The 21,180-nt window shown below is 42.8% G+C and overlaps 1 protein-coding gene across 3 annotated transcripts in view; it reads left to right on the top strand.

The window, feature by feature from the left end:
- LOC126470321 (elongation of very long chain fatty acids protein AAEL008004-like) overlaps positions 1-21,180 on the top strand; it is a 655,643-nt gene that overhangs the window by 305,610 nt on the left and 328,853 nt on the right. For 2 of the 3 annotated variants that reach the window (XM_050098102.1, XM_050098100.1), the window contains exon 1: positions 17,581-17,757. The exons of the other annotated variant lie outside the window; for it this stretch is intronic. In XM_050098102.1, the coding sequence (XP_049954059.1) occupies positions 17,594-17,757 (164 nt within the window). In that variant the 5' untranslated portion in view covers positions 17,581-17,593. Of the gene's footprint in view, positions 1-17,580; positions 17,758-21,180 lie in introns of those variants that run through there. 3 annotated transcript variants of the gene reach the window in all.

The raw sequence follows: 21,180 nt of genomic DNA, 5'->3' as shown, positions 1-21,180 counted from the left end.
TAGCGCGTAGAACCGTTCGGCCACTCTGGCCGGCCAATGAAAGTTCCTCTGATCACGTGCCGTGTGTTTCTTGTGTATTGCAGGCTGCGTGATTGACGCAGCGTACTGTAAGTAGCAGAATGGATATAACTAATCGTGTTTTGGCTTACACCACGTTAGCAGGTCACTTGCTTGGAGCTTCTACTAGGATTCGTCTCACTATCTAGTAGAGCCCGGTCCTCCAAATGTGGTGTCGCACAGTCCGCCACCTCCCTCCACGTTCGTCTCTCTGAAAGGACCCATGATCACACAAACCCCCAAAAAGGGCTTCAAATGTTGTGTGATGTGCTTGGTGTCTGCAAGGGTACTTCTAGTATAGCCGTGCCGCCTCTCGACCGTTTCCATCTACTTGGCCGTACACGAACACCACCTAACCTTATTCCCGACTTGAATACCGGACCATTCTGCTGCTTACAGTACGCTGCGTCAACTATACAAATTGCAACACCCAAGTAACAAACAGCATGTGGTCAGAGCAACTTTCATTCGTCAACGCCATCAACAGTGGCAATGATGCAGTTCCGGACACATGTTCGTAGGACCCTTTTTCCTCCATTTCCAGTCATTAATCCGTGCCTGCAGTTTGTCTGTTTTATCAATCCTCACCCTGTATATGGGGTAATTCCGTGATGAGGTTAAAAACTTTCAAACTTTCTGGAATGATGGAAGAGGATAAATGTTCAATTTGAGATAATAGTCCATGTGCCGGAAACGAAAGGGTCGAAAATTATAAGCGAAAATCGTTCTGTTACCTCTCACAGTGTAATACATGTACTGGTACTGTTGTTGCTAAGACTATACGGTATGCAACTTTCAGAGGTGGTAATACAGACCAAAATAAGAAAAAATATGCAGTAAACGTGGGCTGTAAAACTAATACCGTAAGAGCTAAGCAAGAGAGGAAATGTGTTTCACAGTAGCGAAGATGAACAACTGCTCATAGCTCCTCAGGTATGCATTTTAGAATCCATGTTTACTAGACATTTTTTTCCTTATTTTGGTCCGTATTACTACCTCTGAAAGTTGCCTACGCTACGGTCTTAGTAACAACGGTACCGGTACTTGTACTCCGCCGTCAAAGGCATCAGAACGATTTTCGCTTATAACTTTCCACTCGTTCGTTTCCAGTACAGGGCCCTTACCTCAAATTGATACTTAAATCCTTCTCCACCACCGTAGAACGTTTGTACGAGGGGGAGTTGGAAAATAAGTTTCCCCTGTCGACTGTGGGCAGAGTTGTGTGATATGGGCGAAAGACGACACGGCAGGTGAGCGCGCACGTGCAAGACACCGATACACCATTGGGTCGACCGCGATCAAGCAGATGGCGCTATCGCAGTGCCTGCGCAAAGCGGAGGCCATCCGCTCAGTCTTTTCCAGGAGCTATGGAGAGAAGGTGCGTTTTGGAGTCGTGGTCAAAGGCAGAAGTGAGAGCTGTTATCCGCTATGAATGGGCACGTGGAGTATTAGTCACAGAAATTCATAACCGCCTTGTTGAGGTGTATGTGTCAGTTGTGATGTCGTGGCAAATGCTGCGGAGATGGTGCCAGCAATTCAGTGATGGACGTCAGCAAGTGCAGGACATACCGAGACCTGGACGGACGCTCACGGCCACTACAGATGCAAATGTCAGGAAGGTGGATGACATGATTAAAGAGAACCGGCGTATCACCATCGATGGAGCAGCGGCAGAACTTGGAATCGGACAGGAGCGACCTCACAAGTGACTTCCATCTGTTTCCTGCTTTGAAGAAGACTCTCGGAGGAAGGCGCTTTGGTAGCAATGCTGACGTCAAACAAGCCGTTCAACGTTTCTTCCGTATGCAACGCCCTGATTTTTTCTTGGAAGGCTTTTTGAAGCTTATAAAGCGGTATGACAAATGTCTCAATGTACTTGGAAATTATGTAGCAAAATAAAGATATGTCTTATCTTTAATGGCTCTTTTTTTTTCTTTCACACACAACTCTGACCATAGTCGACAGGTGAAACTTATTTTCCAACTCCCCGTCGTAACATCATTACGGAATCACCCCATATATACACTCCTGGAAATTGAAATAAGAACACCGTGAATTCATTGTCCCAGGAAGGGGAAACTTTATTGACACATTCCAGGGGTCAGATACATCACATGATCACACTGACAGAACCACGGGCACATAGACACAGGCAACAGAGCATGCACAATGTCGGCACTAGTACAGTGTATATCCACCTTTCGCAGCAATGCAGGCTCCTATTCTCCCATGGAGACGATCGTAGAGATGCTGGATGTAGTCCTGTGGAACGGCTTGCCATGCCATTTCCACCTGGCGCCTCAGTTGGACCAGCGTTCGTGCTGGACGTGCAGACCGCGTGAGACGACGCTTCATCCAGTCCCAAACATGCTCAATGGGGGACAGATCCGGAGATCTTGCTGGCCAGGGTAGTTGACGTACACCTTCTAGAGCACGTTGGGTGGCACGGGATACATGCGGACGTGCATTGTCCTGTTGGAACAGCAAGTTCCCTTGTCGGTCTAGGAATGGTAGAACGATGGGTTCGATGACGGTTTGGATGTACCGTGCACTATTCAGTGTCCCCTCGACGATCACCAGTGGTGTACGGCCAGTGTAGGAGATCGCTCCCCACACCATGATGCCGGCTGTTGGCCCTGTGTGCCTCGGTCGTATGCAGTCCTGATTGTGGCGCTCACCTGCACGGCGCCAAACACGCATACGACCATCATTGGCACCAAGGCAGAAGCGACTCTCATCGCTGAAGACGACACGTATCCATTCGTCCCTCCATTCACGCCTGTCGCGACACCACTGGAGGCGGGATGCACGATGTTGGGGCGTGAGCGGAAGACGGCCTAACGGTGTGCGGGACCGTAGCCCAGCTTCATGGAGACGGTTGCGAATGGTCCTCGCCGATACCCCAGGAGCAACAGTGTCCCTAATTTGCTGGGAAGTGGCAGTGCGGTCCCCTACGGCACTGCGTAGGATCCTACGGTCTTGGCGTGCATCCGTGCGTCGCTGCGGTCCGGTCCCAGGTCGACGGGCACGTGCACCTTCCTCCGACCACTGGCGACAACATCGATGTACTGTGGGAACCTCACGCCCCACGTGTTGAGCAATTCGGCGGTACGTCCACCCGGCCTCCCGCATGCCCACTATACGCCCTCGCTCAAAGTCCGTCAACTGCACATACGGTTCACGTCCACGCTGTCGCGGCATGCTACCAGTGTTAAAGACTGCGATGGAGCTCCGTATGCCACGGCAAACTGGCTGACACTGACGGCGGCGGTGCACAAATGCTGCGCAGCTAGCGCCATTCGACGGCCAACACCGCGGTTCCTGGTGTGTCCGCTGTGCCGTGCGTGTGATCATTGCTTGTACAGCCCTCTCGCAGTGTCCGGAGCAAGTATGGTGGGTCTGACACACCGGTGTCAATGTGTTCTTTTTTCCATTTCCAGGAGTGTACATACGTTTACAGACGCCGCCGCCTATAAGTTTAACGCTCTGTAGCGTCGTTGAATGATGTTTCCCGCCATGGGTTCCTATGTAAAACTTAATCAACCAAGTCTCCTCTACAACCTCTAGAGGTGTGTAACATGAATTGTGAAACACCCTGTATGCACCCCACTTTCTCAGAATACCCTCAACAAACCATACGTCTTCCATTTGTCACACCTACTACTGATGACATGTTCTCGTTTCATTTCATATCGTGTCGTGGTGTTAACCCAAAATATTTACATGTCATAGGCTCTAACAGATTACCCTTATACTTGAAGTCTAATTCTGTCGAATTCTCTCTCCTTTACATGGGCATTATGTTGCATTAGTACGTGAAACTAAACGAGAAACGAAAACATTTTGAAACTGGAGATTCAGGAGAGAAACTAAAGTTTGTGTTAATCATTAAACGTAGGGTAGAGGCCTACCATGTGGTCAAGAGAAGTGGCCAAGAGAAGTCTACTAATATCAAATACTGGCCTTAATTTGAGGAAGAAATTTCTGAGGATGTACGTCTGGAGTACAGCATTGTATGGTAGTGAAACATGGACTGTGGGAAAACCGGAGCAGAAGAGAATCGAAGCATTTGAGATGTGGTGCTATAGACGAATGTTGAAAGTTAGGTGGACTGATAAGGTAAGGAATGAGGAGGTTCTACGCAGAATCGGAGAGGAAAGGAATATGTGGAAAACACTGATAAGGAGAAGGGACAGGATGATAGGACATCTGCTAAGACATGAGGGAATGACTTCCATGGTACTAGAGGGAGCTGTAGAGGGCAAAAACTGTAGAGGAAGACAGAGATTGGAATACGTCAAGCAAATAATTGAGGACGTAGGTTGCAAGTGCTACTCTGAGATGAAGAGGTTAGCACAGGAAAGGAATTCGTGGCGAGCCGCATCAAACCAGTCAGTAGACTGATGACCAAAAAAAAGAGGCCTATACATAGTCGCCACACTGTATTAAAAACAAATGTTCATCCTAATTTATCCTACATACGTGGATGGTCAGCGCGGCTACCTGCCATGCCGAGGACTCGGTTTCGATTTCCGGTACGGTCAGAGATTTTTCCTTGGTGCGAGGGCTGGAACGGGTTTCATTCAGCCTCATAATGCCCACAGGGGAGCTACATGACCGTTTAGTTGTGGCTCTAGGTCATGAAAACTGAGATCGGCTGGGAGAGCGGTGCGCTGGTGCGCTGACCCAACGTCCCTCCACTGGCAAAGGATGACACGGCGGTCGGTCGGTATCTATGGGCCAGCAGTTGTCTGTGGAAGGAGTTTACGTTACGTTTACGCTTATCCTGTAATTAACTAATGAATTGTGATTCATAAAATATGCTACTGGCCAGCGACTCTTGTAATCAACTGATCGCAAAGGCATTCTATTCCAATGCTGGCTGGCACTGTTGTTGGTTCGACGTCGTGTGGCCGACAACTTCCGCAGCTATAAACTTCATTGCAAATATCTAATGAAGATCAGAGCTATAGCTGTTCACTGGAGGGTTAGATTATGTTTATTTGCCGGTTATTACTAAATGAAAATTTATTAGTACATCAGGAGGAATCTGCCGCCATGGTTAATTTTTGTTGAGTGTGATATCTCTTTGCAATCCTTCGCTTTGCATATATCTGTATGGATAAATTAACGGATTTTAGATATTCACAAAAGAACGAGAGGCACGACTGTCTTACATTCACTAAACGCTCCCTGGTAGCTCTATCGCGCGGTACTCAGTGATACTGGAGCGGGGTATACCGGAAAGCCAAGCAGGTGGATCGGATGACAACAGAGAGACACTGTATATGGTGTCCCTCTGTCGATGCCAAACAAAATGCGAAAAAAGTATATGTTGGTTGTGGATGTCAGTGCAGATTATCTGAGATTAGACTCAATGTGCACGATGGTGTGCATTTGGTGCTCTGAATGAGGCAATAGCGCTGCGAATGACGGTATTTGTTTTGTGTTGTATGGCTTAAAGTTACGTCTACGCCGAAACAATTTCAGAGGTAACACTAGTTGTACTGAATAACGGGAAAGGCTCGGCTGTGTCATGAAGAGGAACCACACCGACATTCTTTTGAGCTGGTCTAAGCAATTCGTGCCCTAAACACTCTGATATTATTTATTTGCTTATTGAGTTAGCCTCTGATTTCCTTCTCCTTCGCCGGCCGAAGTGGCCGTGCTGTTAAAGGCGCTGCAGTCTGGAACCGCAGGACCGCTACGGTCGCAGGTTCGAATCCGGCCTCGGGCATGGATGTTTGTGATGTCCTTAGGTTAGTTAGGTTTAACTAGTTCTAAGTTCTAGGGGACTAATGACCTCAGCAGTTGAGTCCCATAGTGCTCAGAGCCATTTGAACCTTGCCCTTCATTGCGATTAGTAAAATGAAATAAGGCCTTATGTTCTATACTTACATTTACTATCAATCCTATTTTTTTTAGTTTTGTAGTTCAAAGTTCTTGTTCTGACTTGCTATCCTCTTAAGAAGTTCTAAATACTTTATGCCTTATACTAGGAAAATATTTTAATAATGACGTCGACAAGTATGCTTTTAGTCTCCTACTGAAAACCAATAAAGCAATGTAACGCTGCAAAAGGCACAATATTTGATTATGAATTGTATATTAAAATCTTCTAGTCTCCACCTACTTTGCTCCGAATATTTCTCTTTCTAGCAGAACTAGTTGCATAGGACTAGTACTCATTATTGAAGATGATGCTCTCTCGTCACGTTGCGTTATTAACATACATGTTGGTTTTTGTCAGTGTACCGTGACTTACTTTAGGTTAAAATAGTTAATCATCCGTCTCGAGGCACAATGATTTTTTTTCTTTTCATTCATCTTCCTAGACGTTTTCATCATCCTATATGTTTTGGAGGTAAAACACCTGTCTGACTACATTCTGACTTTCACAATTACTTCTGCTTCAGATGCTGGTAGTTATCGGAACACAACGTTTGCCTTTTTTCCGTGTGTTGCGTACCACATGGATATAAGACTGTAGTAAAAATAATTGGAGACTTGACATCCTTTCCTCTTTGATAAATTTTATGATCGTCTAACAACAAAACCTTGCAATCAGAACATTTACAAAATTGTCTTCCTAAGTTAAACTTTCCGTTAAGTTAGAACAGAAGGATGCGGGCCAGTGCGTATGTGGTACAATTTTATTATTTGTTTTTCGATTAAGAGAATATTTTGCTCATGTTTACCGTGTTAGGCAGAGAAAAGGTAAATTATTACAGTCAAAATTCTTTTAAATGTTTCTGTGGATATGCTGGTGTTGACTAGATCTTTCAATTGTCTTATAAATTAAATTGAATTGTTCAAATGGCTCTGAGCACTATGGGACTTAACATCTGAGGCCACCAGTCTCCTAGAACTTAGAACTACTTAAATCTAACTAACCTAAGGACATCACACACATCCATACCCGAGGCAGGATTCGAACCTGCGGCCGTAGCAGTCGCGCGGTTCCGGACTGAAGCGCCTAGAACTGCTCTGCCACCACGACCGGCTAAATCAAATTGAGGACAACTGCATTAAACATAGCTATATGAAGTTACTACGTTGATAAACTACACAAGTACGTTCCTAAACTACATGAACTTGAACAGTGATACAGTGGGACGAATACTGGTATAAGACTGCCTCAGAAAATGTAAAGCGTCAGCACATATTTGAGGCTCCTGGCTAGTGCTAGTCTTTAAAAGTGCTTAAATACTCAGGCGTGGCTGTTCGACCAGTTAAATAAGTCTTACATACAAGCTTTAAAGTTAAGATAAAAAAATAGAAATGAGCGTATGGCATCGTTGGCCGGGGAAATTCGGCCGCCAAGTGCAAGTCTTATTCCATTCGCCGCCACATTGGGCGACTTTTGCTCCGGTGATGAGGAAGAAATAGTGATGAGGAAAACACAACACACAGTCCCCGAGAAAATCTCCAACCCGGCCGGGAATCGAACCCGGGCCCGCTTGCATGGGAGGCGAGCACGTTACCACCCAGCTAAGCAGGCGGACAAAGTTAATATATCATATAGTAATGCGAAGAAAGCCTTAAAATACTGCAGAGATGTTAACAGTTATTTCATAAATTAAATAAAAAAATAAGATCTGTTGTAAAAAAATTGTGAAATATCCACATGTGTGTCGGCCCCAGCTATTTGTGTAGTTGTGTGGTTCATCTATGTAGTATTTTCGTATGTCTATTTTTAATGTAGTTTTTTCTTAATTTTCTGTGCAGAGCTATTGAAAATGACTGTAAGGTTGAAAGCGATGTAGAAATATTTATGCATGTTTCGACTGATGAACTTTGTTGTTACGTACATTCTTTTATGCGTTTGAACCGAGCGTTTGCTACATGTATCTATGACACCAGTTTCCTATTCTTTCGTCTTATTTCCGTTAAGAGCATATTAGAGGCACCGTTCAGAATGTAAAATATGTAGCCTCTTCTGCTGCACAAGCATAGTACAAAAACATTATACATAAACAATGATGATGATTTTTTTAGGAAGAGATGCAGTAGTTCTCCTACAAAATACGATACTGTGCGGCAAAACAGGCTATTGGAATTGTATCTCTTGTTCGGGATAAAAGTGCAGCCAGTTGCGTTTCCTGCAGTGATGAGAGGATACTGAATGTCGGAACAGCGGAAGCAGGCGCTCGCAGCCACGAAATACAACGACTGTTCACACAGTGTACATTGAGGTGATGTCATCGTTACCAACTGTCGAACGTAAAATCAGTCCATTGTTTACTGGCACCAGTACTCATTGGTAGGAATGATACAAAAAATGCTTTTGGTGACTTCCCTGCAACTGCTGTTGTGCCAGAAACAACAAAGTTGCCATTGTGGTTTTATATAATTTTGGGCAGTCTAAAATTCTTTATAAAAGAAAAATAAACTGTCGCTCTTAGTGTTCTGACTTATACAAAATTTTTGATTTATTTTTGAAATCACTCACGGTATGAGCTGCATAAGAATGTTCTTAATTCTGAAGACTAGTTTGAAGCAGCCCATTACTTAAATGTTCACTGATGCTCCAGGATGCTTCCTGTCAAGCTATCCATTATTTAAGTCAATATTTACCATAAATCTCTTTTCTTCAAGATTTAATACAGTGCTATTTCGTTAGTTATCTGATTGACTCATCGAATCTCCAGCATTCTTCTGCAGCACCACACTTTAAAAGGTTCTGTTATCTTCTTGCCTGTACTTTTCATCGTTCACGATTCGCTTCCATGTAAGGCTTCATACCTTAAAAACAGCTTCAGAAAAGACTTCATAACACTTAAATTTTTATTCTATATTTAGTTGTTTATCTTTTTAAGAACCCCTCAAAGTGGTAGAAAGTTTCACTTATTTAGGGAGTGAAATATCTAGCGATGGAAGAATAACTAACGACATTAATAGGAGGTTACAGAAGGGAGGCAATTTCTACCAAACAATAAAACATCTGATTTGGAATAATGAAGTTTCAGAAAGAGCAAAACTCCTTATGTATAAGAATTATTACATCCCTATTGTCACCTATGGTGGAGAAACATGGGCAGTGACAGAAAGGGACTGGAGCAGACTGCAAGCAGGGGAAATGAAATTTCTCAGAGCAGTTAAGGGAAAAACAAGAATGGACAGAGTAAGGAATGTAGAGATTAGAAAGGACCTCAAACAAAAAAGTATGAGAGAAGAAATTGAAAGAAAGAGATTAAGATGGTATGGGCATGTTAAGAGGATGCATGGGCAGATACTCCCCAAAATTATGGAAGAACTTAAGATGGATGGGAAAAGACCTAGAGGGCACCCAAGAACACGGTGGAAAATGGGAGTGAGAATGTCTGTTGAAAGGAGAGGTGTGACCTGGCAGCAAGTGGAGGAAGAAAAGTGGTGGGAGGACCGAGCCAAATGGAGAGGACTCGTCAGCACCAAGACCCGGCAGTAGCTGGAGCGTGATTCGGATATAGATCTTTTTAAGGACAGTTATTCTTCCTTTTACCAATCTAAATATCATATACTCTTTAATTCTGCCACCGTCAGTTATTTGCAATACAAATATCAAAATCCTTCTTTTACTTTTAGTGTCTCAGTTTCTAATCTAAATTCGCAGCATTTACTGAGTTTGCTATTTCAGAAAGAGTTACAATATCATCGAGAAACTCTGACGCTTTTACTTTCCTCTCTGGATATTTTAATTCCCTTTACAAATATCTTCTTGGTTTCCTTTCCCTCTTGCTCTGTTTAAATATTTAACAATATCGAGGGTAGGCTACAATCTTGTCTCACTTCCTTCTCAAAAGCTGTTCCGCTCTCAGTCCTTCGAATCTTACAACTTGCGAGTTGTATATAACACTGCGTGGCCAGTATTTTATCCCACTTAAAAGATGTTCACAGAAGGCATTACTATAAGTTTCTTCAATTAGGGATTTGCTGAATTCTGGTAACCAGCGTAGCAGAGAGTAAAAATAAAGAGGACCAGGCATCAAACCTGAGATAATTACAGTGCTTTACAGTATCTTAGAATACCCTCTTTAACATGGCACTCTCGGAGGTGGTATGGTCTTGCCCTCCACCAAACTATGAAACGAGGCTCACAGCCAGTTATGAGAGAAACTTGCAGTTAAATTTGGATACTAAACCACAGCACAACATTTTTAGTTACGCAGAGGACAGCTTGAAGTAGCAATTGTATAAGGTGCTAGAAAAATTCGTCGCCTTGAAGGGGACCGAGTTTAAAACATTTGATTTTGGATTCTGACGTTACAACAGAAGACAGTGAACCAGAATTCTTCGACAATTTTTATGGTGGCTAAATAATTCCTCGGAAAAAACCGCGCTGGTCCTTTCCGCCCTCTCCTGCCTTCAAACATTTAATAACATCGACGAGATGTTAAACACTGATCTTCGACTAATTCATCTTCAGAAAGAAGCCATGACTTACTAGTGACCATTTCTTTCAACAAAGCAAGTGTAAAATACAAGTGAAGATAGAAATAGATAACTACTTAGGTGATCTAGGAATTGTCTCATAGTAAAGTAATCACAGTAATTTAATGTTCAGTTCAAAAATGGTTCAAATGGCTCTGAGCACTATGGGACTCAACTGCTGAGGTCATTAGTCCCCTAGAACTTAGAACTAGTTAAACCCAACTAACCTAAGGACATCACAAACATCCATGCCCGAGGCAGGATTCGAACCTGCGACCGTAGCGGCCTTGCGGTTCCAGACTGCAGCGCCTTTAACCGCACGGCCACTTCGGCCGGCTAATGTTCAGTTACTGAGACGTTGTAATTCGGCATTTATTTACTCGCAGCACAAACAGCACTCGACGCGTTTAACCAGCATCTGTTTGGCTTTTATACACTATTAACGCAATTTTAGCGTTTTAAAAAACAGATAATTTTCATTAATTATTCGCACAAAAAGAACATTCATCGAGCTCTCCAGCGGACGCTTCTCGGCTATCTCTTTCCGCGTCGTTATGCATTTAAATTTTACCTCGTGCTGCAATTCGATTACCGTCGTTTATCCTAACTAGTCATAGAATAATTATTTCACCACAATGTACGAAATATTTTCCCACACAGTACATTAAAAATCGTCTACACTCCGAATAACATTTTCTTTTGCACGTTTGATTGACATAGAAATGTATAAATTAAAACAGCGTGAACTAAGTTGTGTACTTTCGCTGTGCTTATGACTGAGAATTTATATCGCTCATTCTCAAAATGGCTCTGAGCACTATGAGACTTAACATCTGAGGTCATCAGTCCCCTAGAACTTAGAACTACTTAAACCTAACTAACCTAAGGACATCACACACATCCATGCCCGAGGCAGGATTCGAACCTGCGACCGTAGCGGTCGCGCGGTTCCAGACTGAAGCGCCTAGAACCGCTCGGCCACCCCGGCCGGCTATCGCTCATTCTCCACAGCTATATTTTCTCATATTCTGATATTATCACGATATGGTACTTGGTACGTGATAATCAATGGCGTCCTCAAGAAAATAGTGCTGTAGCGACAAGCCAACGCTAAACAAAAGTTTTCCGTTTTTGCACAAAAGAAAGTCTTTTGGTGATCAGAGATCTAGTTCAAGTAACACGTTAAGGTCGATCTAAAGAATACTGGATAAGATATTTTAATTTCTTTTTTTACCTATCAGACGTTTTAATCATATTTTACCAAATCTGTAATAGGCTCTACAAAACATTGATATTAATTTAATGCGAAAGAAACCGCTCATCCTGCACACATCATTCTTGGCTTAACTTAAAACATACATTGCGAAACATATTTGACGGGTGCCCTATTAAGAACTAAAACTTTAAAAATGCTTAAGGAGAGTAAAGAAAACGACGCCCATGGGTAACTTAGCGCGGTCCTGTAATTCACGAGATCCAGAGTGTTGTGCTTAGTTGCTGCGCTTCTTAACTTCCCTGACGCTTTAAGAAACATCCGCACTACATTTTGATACAAATAGGGTACCTCTTTCGGAATATACAAGTAGGTATACAACACTGACGTCGGGTCATCATGTCTGTGGCTTATTGAAGGAAACACATCCGCATTCTGCCGAAGGGATTTAAGGAAATAGCATGACAACTGCGACAGTACCGTCGGTAGGGTACTTCTAGTCAGCTCAGCTCAGCTAGACCGCTATCGACAAAATATCAGAGTTTGACCGGTGTTGATTGCTGAGTGTTATGTTACAAGGAACCCATGGTCTCGCGGTTGTTATGATTATCAAAGTTGCTGAAATTGTACGTCGGTTTCCTGGGATTCGTTGCTGTATAATACAGGCCACGATGCATTAACTAATATTTCCATATGCAATGAAACTGGAGCAATTCGAAAGGCATCACAGAAGTTATATACGAAAACACAATAAGTTGGCGTTTCTCGAGTGATGCCACTATTGCCACGCCACTAAAATTTACAGTCGTTTTGTCTTTGTGATGCCGCTATGCTTCGCCATCCGTCTGTTAGTGCGGTCCGACTGCCTCCTGGTTGTTACTTTTCGAAAGACAATCAATTTATCTGTTTTCGCTGGAAGCCACAACCAACACTTTAATGAATGATTTTGTTGACAACATCGTGAGAGACAGTTTGAAGGGAGCTGCTGTGTAGAGTTACACGTAGAGTAGATTATACTTTCAGAAATGATTGTATCACCCTTTCATTTATGTGTACTAGAAAATTATTCAAATACAAGTGAGATTAGTATAGAAGCTGAAGTAATGAATTAAAATTTGTGCCAAGACCGGGACTTAAAACCGAATCTCCTGCTTACTAGGCAGGTCAATAGATCACCTACGCCTGAGGTATAGGAACGATTTCCCCATTATATACAAAGCTGAGGTGCTTTTCCAATATCGGAGAACGTCGACAATACTGACGACAGAAGAAGGAGAAAATGGGCTGAAGCAAGGCTTGAACTGAAGAGTGTGTTAGGGAGGGAATTGCACCATGGTAGTCTGTACAGGGGTCGTAGTTACAATGCACTGAGGGTATACTTGTTAGACATCCGCTTATGGAAATGAAGGAAAGGAAAGTTAGTAAGAGACGACGGCTCATGTATAACCGGCACGGTAGCTCAGCGTATTCGGTCGGGGGGGGGGGGGGGGGGGGTTAGCTGCCCTCTGTAATAAAAAGTAAAAAAAAATAAAACTGAGCGAACGGATCAACGATGAACCTGAACAGATGTCATGGAACGTCCGCCCCGAACAAATGCAACGAACAATAATGAACAAAATGAGATCAACAAAAAAAGAGAAGAAAAGTACCGGTCTGGTGTCCAAGTTTTAGTTCATTACTTCAGCTTCTATTTTTATCGAAGATATAGTTGAGACTCATATGTCTCCAAGAAAATGTAATACCATCAGAATAAATGAGATAATTTGTCCGAATTTGATAAATATGTACTTTATTATTACTATTCACAAACAATGTCATGATTTGAGGATTTCATATAGTGCAATAACATCCCAGCAATCATGACATTAATAAAATAATAGAGCGTACACCAGCACAAGCATGATAATTCTACATTTCACTAATAGTTTACACTTACGAGTTTTGTTATTTCTCTTGTGAGCACACAACAACAAGCCGGCCGGTGTGGCCGTGCGGTTAAAGGCGCTTCAGTCTGGAACCGCGTGACCGCTACGGTCGCAGGTTCGTATCCTGCCTCGGGCATGGATGTGTGTGATGTCCTTAGGTTTAATTAGTTCTAAGTTCTAGGCGACTGATGACCTCAGAAGTTAAGTCGCATAGTGCTCAGAGCCATTTGAACCATTTTTTGAACCACAACAACAACTCTATGTGCTGAATGTATACTAGCTTGATGCAGTCTAATCCATGGAAATTACTTCTTTCTTTTTAAATTACTTTGTAGATAAACATGTATAAGTGACTGATTTATGACAGAAGACAATTAGTAGCTTTCCAGCTGAGACAGTTCATTACCAAAGTGGAGAAAATTAAAGAGCTAATGTATATCTTATGAGAATCGTTACTTATTTTTATTTTATTTATTTAACATGATGTGATTAGGGTCATCAAACCCTCACATCTTACCAGGGTTTCACACATACAGTACCATCTTTACGTCATAATTACCTAATAAATAACAATTTTAATATGAAAAATAATATTACAATCATTTGAGTGTCTATGGAGACAATGTGAGCAAATAATACTGACTGTGAACCAATAATGATAATACTGCCATCATTTCTATTACTGCTGCTGGTACCACTAATAATGATATTAATAGTGACAGATATAAAAAAAATTGTAGGGGTACAACGTAGATGTTTTCTGGTATACCGAGTTCAGAGAAAAGGAAATTTAAGGAGATTGCACGAGCTAGGAGTAATGGGAAAGAAGGATGTACAGGGGTACAGGGACAATGGTAGTCATTATTGTTGCTTCAGTAGATACCTGATTAACTGTCTTCAGAAGCTGGAGATGTTATTCAGATCTGTACTATAATAAAGGAGGTATTCCACAGTCGGGTTCCTGCTACTGAGAAGGACTTCGAGAAAGTGGTTGAACGATAGAGTGGGACAGAATCTCTGATGGGAACGAGTGTTTCTGCCATGTTGTTCGGACAAGAGCGTTATCATCGATGGGAGAGATGAGGGAAAGTGCACGTTGATAACAAAGTAGAGAAGACAAAGTATTTGAAAATCTCTGTCCTTGCCTGCATGCAGCCAGGATAGCTTTGCATATGAAGGTGAAATATGATCACAGAGTCCAACATCACAGACGTAACGAACACAGGCATTTATTAGTAGTTTTTTTCTCTTTTTCCTTTTAATACAGAGTTTGGTCATTACGCAAAATCTGGTTGTAAATTCCCTTAAAGGTCTGTAAATCAGAGCCACAGGAGATCATTCTGCAGCCCAGAGATACAATAATTTCTGTTTTGCGTAAGCTCCTGATTTTGATTCATTAAAGTGACCTGCCTGGATAGCCGCTTCCGGCATTCGGGAGGGCAAGCCTGCCCTGGATAGAATCCGCCCCGCGAATTAACGACGAGGGATCGTGAGCCGGTCAGCTTGGATTTGGTTTTTAGATGGTTTTCCACATCCAAGGAGGTGAATACCGGACTGCTACCCACGTCCTGCCTCAGATGCACGCTACGCAAACATTAAAAAAAAAAAAAGCGTTCTCTCACTTGAACACGACATATAGGCCTAAGCTAGACGCCGACAGATGGTGTACACACATTCCGTCCCACGGGGAGTCGTGGCGTCAGGAAAGGCATTGGGCTACCTAATTTCATTAATATTTTCAAAACCCGCCGACGCTGTAGAGAAATGGGAAAAGGCGAAGCCTACCATCAGCTCCTACCAACCGAAACCGGGGCTCATCTGGCCACGGTGTTCCACTCTTCTTGGGTCCAACCAATATGATCACGAGCCCAGGAGAGGCGATGTCGTGCTGTACTCGCGTCGGTCGTCTGCTACCATAGCCCATTAACGCCACATTTCGCCGCACTGTCCTAACGGATACGTTCGTCGTACGACCCACATTGATTTCTGCGCTTATCTCACGCCATGTTGTTTGCCTGTTAGCACTGACTACTCCACGCAGACGCCACTGTTCTCGATCGTAAAGTGAAGGCCGTTGGCCACTGCGTTGTCCGTGGTGAGAGGTAATGCCTGAAATCTGGCACTTTCGGCTCGCTCTTGACACTGTGGATCTCGGAGAACTGAATTCCCTAACGATTTCCGAAATAAAATGTCCCATGCGTCTAGCTCCAACTACCATCCGCGTTCAAAGTCTGTTAATTCCCGTCATGCGGCCATAATCACGTGGGAAACCTTTTCACATAAATCATCTGAGTACAAATGACAGCTCCGCCAATTCACTGCCCTTTTATACCTTGTGTACGCGATACTACCGCCATGTGTATATATGCATATCGCTATCCTGTGACTTTTGACACCTCACTGTATTTTCATTAACTTACATACCTTAAAATTTGGTACACGATGATGGTTGTTTGATATTCATATGTTATTTTTCCTCATCATGTGCTTTTAGACCCATTATTTGTGTTTACTACTCATCTTGTTAAATTCTGTGAGATTTAGTACCATTGTGTTCATTCAGGCAATCACTTCACCTAGCGGGTCTTTGAATATTTTTTAGTTTCTCGGAAAGAAACACTTTATAAATCAGACAGTAGTACACATCGTGACTATAATAAAAAAAGGTTCGTTGCTTTCTATAAAGCCTACTGAACTGAGACGCTACCCTGTTCACATACCAACATTAATATAAGCGTCATAGCATCCAGTTTCAGAACCATGTGCTTTAGTGGGAACGTTATCAATCTAAAAGCAACAGAGAAGATTCCTATTATAAATGGTGAAATTATCATGTTGTAGGCGTTCAGTGTTGATGAGCAATAACGTGATTCTAACCCGAATAAACTTACCTACCACTCACCAGCAGCCGATCGATCCATCTGACCACATGTGAGGAGGGAATCGAACCTTCAACTTGCTACAGGCTCCGGTGTATTCTTTTCTTTAGCTTAAAATCCTATTGCACGACGCACGATTGAGTGGGCGATCTTCTAGATATCTTCCGCGTAAAGTGCCAAATACGTGCACATTTGTCTAAGACTCTAGATCATATGCCATTTGCAGCTCTCAACTGCGATGGTCAATTGTCGTTTCATTCGTTTGGCGCAGAACATGGGCTGCAGACAACAGCGAAAGAAGGAGAAACTATAAACATTTACAAGCGCAGACCATTTTAGCGACGTACAATTTAAAAAGCTACCGGCCTTAAGAGGTCATATTCCAACAAACGTATTCCCACCGACGAAGAAATCATTAGAGATAAGACAACAGCTCAGTGAAACTAAGAGGAACATGGCAGTCGCTTCCAGAGATTTGGAGAAGGGGCAGAAAATTAAGGCCGTACTGGTCAGACGGAGATTTGGACCCTGTTTCTCTCGTATGCAAATGAAGGCTATTAAGCACTGGTAACCCACGAAAGGTGGTAGGGCGCGCAGTCAAAGAGTACAGAATGAACCATCGGATATATAATGGAGACACGGAAGCTCTAAAGCGATGTAACAGAAGCCATATTCTAAATGAAACAGTTTTCATTATTGATTTCACCCTCTATCCGTTTCAATGGTCACATCAGGATCATAATAATAATAGTAATAATAATAATCTTCAAGAGGAGAAATTATATAAATTACAATATATGTGTAATAAAATAGTGAAGGATACAAAAATTCATTCATATAGGACTAATTATCAGTAATAATCCTCACAACGCAGTCTATTACAGTTGAAAAAGTTGTTATAGGTCTATTTGTGGGCAAAGCGGTTTGCAATGAATGAGAATGCATATTCATTGTAAGAGCCCGCGCCGTGTGGAACGACCCCCTCTACATTATACTTCGTGCGCGATGATGTGGAGTTTGTGGTCTGCAGTCGGTTTGATCGCCAAGACCACGTGATGTGACGTCATGCAGTGCGACCAGTGGGTGCAGAGTTGGGCAGCCTACAGAGCATGGTCGCCCGCAGAGTCAGTCGGCTGCGGGCCTCCGATCCGTTAAGGCCACGCCGCTCTTGCATCACCCAATCGAGAGTCAATTACAGCTGTGATCGACTGTCGTTATTGCACACCGCGGGCTACAGCACACGATCGAGTGATAGAGCTTTTCTCTTGTTTCGGTATGTAACAACAATTTACTTCCACTTCCAAAATATAATCACGAGTAGTGGCACTGTCCGAGCTGTGATGTGATAGGCTTTCGCTAATGTAGAAATGACTGGTGGAAAACATGTAGACTGATTCGAATTAATGAGAATCTTATTGAGTTCGAAGATGTTAAAACTACATTTGTATTAATTCACGCAAGACTTCCGATTTCAATTCTTCGTGGCGGGGTCAGGGATTTTGTCTGCCTCGTGGTGACTGGGTGTTGTGTGATGTCCTTAGGTTAGTTAGGTTTAAGTAGTTCTAAGTCCTAGGGGACTGATGACCATAGATGTTAAGTCCCATAGTGCTCAGAGCCATTTCAATTCTTCCTCGGCGCATCTTTTGACTCTCGGTGTTTAGTTTTACGCTGCCATTTGCTGACGAGGTACGCATGGAGATACAGCGCTTCTATGTGGTCAGTTTAAGAGATTGGCCCATGGCTTTTCTATTTTCTGTTTAAATAAGATAAAACTTGTCCTCATCCTGAAGGCTGGTCTGAACACGACGATGTTGTACGAAACATATCCCGTTCGAGGTGGTATGTTCGTGTCGTCTTCCTCTCTTTGAACCGACTTAAGCAGTCAGTAAGAGGTGAACTGGGAACAAAGGCGCATTGTCACATATAAAAATCACTTTGAGAAGTGAATGAAGCGACAAGTTACTAAGAAGACATCGACCGAAGGAGGATAGAACTTCGAGCCTTTAGGCTATTAGGTTGACAATTTTATACTTACACACCGAGCCCCAAACCAACGTTTTAAAAAGTCAGTAATTTTTAATCCGTTACTGCAGGCGTTTTCCTCTACTGGATTTTACAGCATTCTGTTACAATTATTCGATCGTTTTTGCCTTGTTAGATTTACGGTGAGTGTGTGAGTTTACCCCTGGAGGTTTCCTAATTAGACACTGTTAATTAAATTTCTATTTTCTTGTAATTATCTCTGTATATTGATATCTGTTGAGCGCAGTATTTCGTGTTTCAGCCTTTTCATATTCATCCAGTTATGAGCTCGTCCTTTCATCCGTTTCAGCCCGTAAAGCCAGTAACCCTCCAATCACACAGATAACCATTTCTTCAATCCAAAAATACTATTTGATATCTCTCTCTTGCCTGTCATCCTATCTTAGATGTAATTAGCCCGAATATCATCTTCAGGTTTCGTCATCTGCTTATAACGAACCCGAATGAGATGTATAAGCATTCACTTTGTTCTCTCGGGAAAGAGTAAGGAAGAAATAGCTTACAGCTTACACCATGCTTTCAACATGGCGCTTGTTCGACAGCTTGAATGACAATGTCGCTTCTTGATCATTCAGACAATTTCTCATGCAAATACATGATTGAACGTCGTTCCGGTCTTTTCCATCCCAGAATAAATCCGAGATGGTTATCGAATATCAAATCCAGGACCGCTTGGACGGCAAAACGGCTGTCCTGTGTCATGCCGAAGAGGACACTCCAAAATTATGGATTGATTGTAATAATCTGTACTGTAAGAGCAAATGTTCACGGATAGGAGCTTAGTCAGTACTTTTGTCATTAAAAGCCTAAAATTCAGGCTCCTTTTCGGGTCTCTCCGGATTCTGTTGCAATTAGTGAAACTGTTCCTCAGACCAAATCGCTTTTGTTTTTCTTCTTTTGCTCGAAGTTGGTGCTGATGTTGGCTGCTGTTTGGTATCGCCAAACGGCGCAACGAAGCGCTCTCACCTATGGCTTCAGACGGACAACATTGACGTCGGTTGCTTATATTAATCTAGGCTGACTAAACAGAATGGCTTTCGATATTATGGATGTTATAAAAAATCTGTCGCCTCGTTATAAATATTTAAAAAAATCAGAATGCGATGAACAGCAAACTGTGTTTCTTCATTCACATGAAGTCTTTCTTCGCCGACTATGAAGATATTTCTACTAATGGGAGAGAGATCTGTACACTTCAGTGCGTTAGGACTTTCTTGAACGGCAAATATCATTCACACTTTTTAGAAGGGTTCCACATTTCAAAGAGAGTGGTTGGAATGTTCTGTTCCGCTGTATATACGAAATATTTAGAATGAAATTTCTACTTTGCTCTAAAATAGTTCTCAACGATACCACTCTAGAAAAGTTTAGTCCCTCACTTCGTAAGCATCTTATGTCATCTTTCGAGAGAGGCTCGGAAATATGACTGACAATACTTGCGTTTTTATTTCCAAATCATTAATTTAGCTTACAAACATTTTGTGGCGTCTCGTGCTGTTCATGTAGCAAAATGAGCGAAAACCGACAAACCTACAAAAACTATGGAAGTAATTGAGTTTCCAGACCCAAATAAGCCATGTAACCTACACTGATAGGGCCAGTTTGGACAAAAACGAATGTACCGCATGGGGTATTTGCTTTATTTTTTCCCCACAAACTTTTCATTCTGAACACGACCTACGCTCGACGCTTACCACAGCCTCATTTGGAAAATATTCTTCCAACTGTTAAACATGACTCAGAAGAAACGGAAAATGCGTCTGTAGCAGCACCATACTTTCATCTGACATAACATGCACGTATAAATGCACTTATTGAAGAAAACAGACTGGCTTTTGTTTGACTACCACAGCCAAAGAGTTTCCTGCCCTACAGAAGAGGGGAGACATAAATTCAGCTCCACGCTGTTCTACGGCTCTAGAAAGAGGACAGAACGTTCAACCTAATACCATCGGTGGTCAATGGACAATCTCCGATAGAACAGAGCTGGGGGGGGGGGGGGGGGGGGGAGATCGGCCTATCTCCGATCTTGGCATTCGACTTCATCTCTGGAATCCACAGTAAACCTATACCAGCATAACTGAACGGATATTTCAACTTCTCTCTTCCCGAATGCGTTTCTGATGTGATAACCACGGCACCAACTCGCTCGGTCGATGTCATTAGCGACTAAACACTGACTCAATCGTAATCGTCGAAAGATAGCGAAAGAAATCGGGGATAGTGGTTTATACGAGTTTGTGACACTTGCACGGAGTGACACTTGTACGGAGAGGGAATGTGTTGTTATTTGCAAGGAGGCCAGGACACTGTAGGCAGTGGACAGGGTGCTCCGGAAATATGATTCACCAGCCTGCACGCCGGTACCTGCGACGTATTCTGGAGAAGGCAAAATCCCGTTTCCTACAGAATGTTCCCTGTCCGCACACCAGTTCGTAGTGTGCATGGCCTTCTCCCAGAGTTCAGTACTGCAGCTGACCTCTGACTGGCAAGAAGTGCTCCGTGTCTTAGTACTGAGATAACTGAATTCACCGACCCCACCAAAGGGAAGGCTTTCCTGATTTACAACGGGCATCAGTATGTAGTGGACTATACAAACAGACAAGAAGTGACTTCGGCTTTGTGTAAACTTTAAAAAGAATAAATGCGATAT

This window comes from Schistocerca serialis, chromosome 3, assembly GCF_023864345.2.
Source record: "Schistocerca serialis cubense isolate TAMUIC-IGC-003099 chromosome 3, iqSchSeri2.2, whole genome shotgun sequence".
Lineage (NCBI taxonomy): Eukaryota > Metazoa > Arthropoda > Insecta > Orthoptera > Acrididae > Schistocerca > Schistocerca serialis.
Note: the sequence above shows the minus strand (reverse complement) of the source record. Positions and strands in the feature narration are given on the sequence as shown.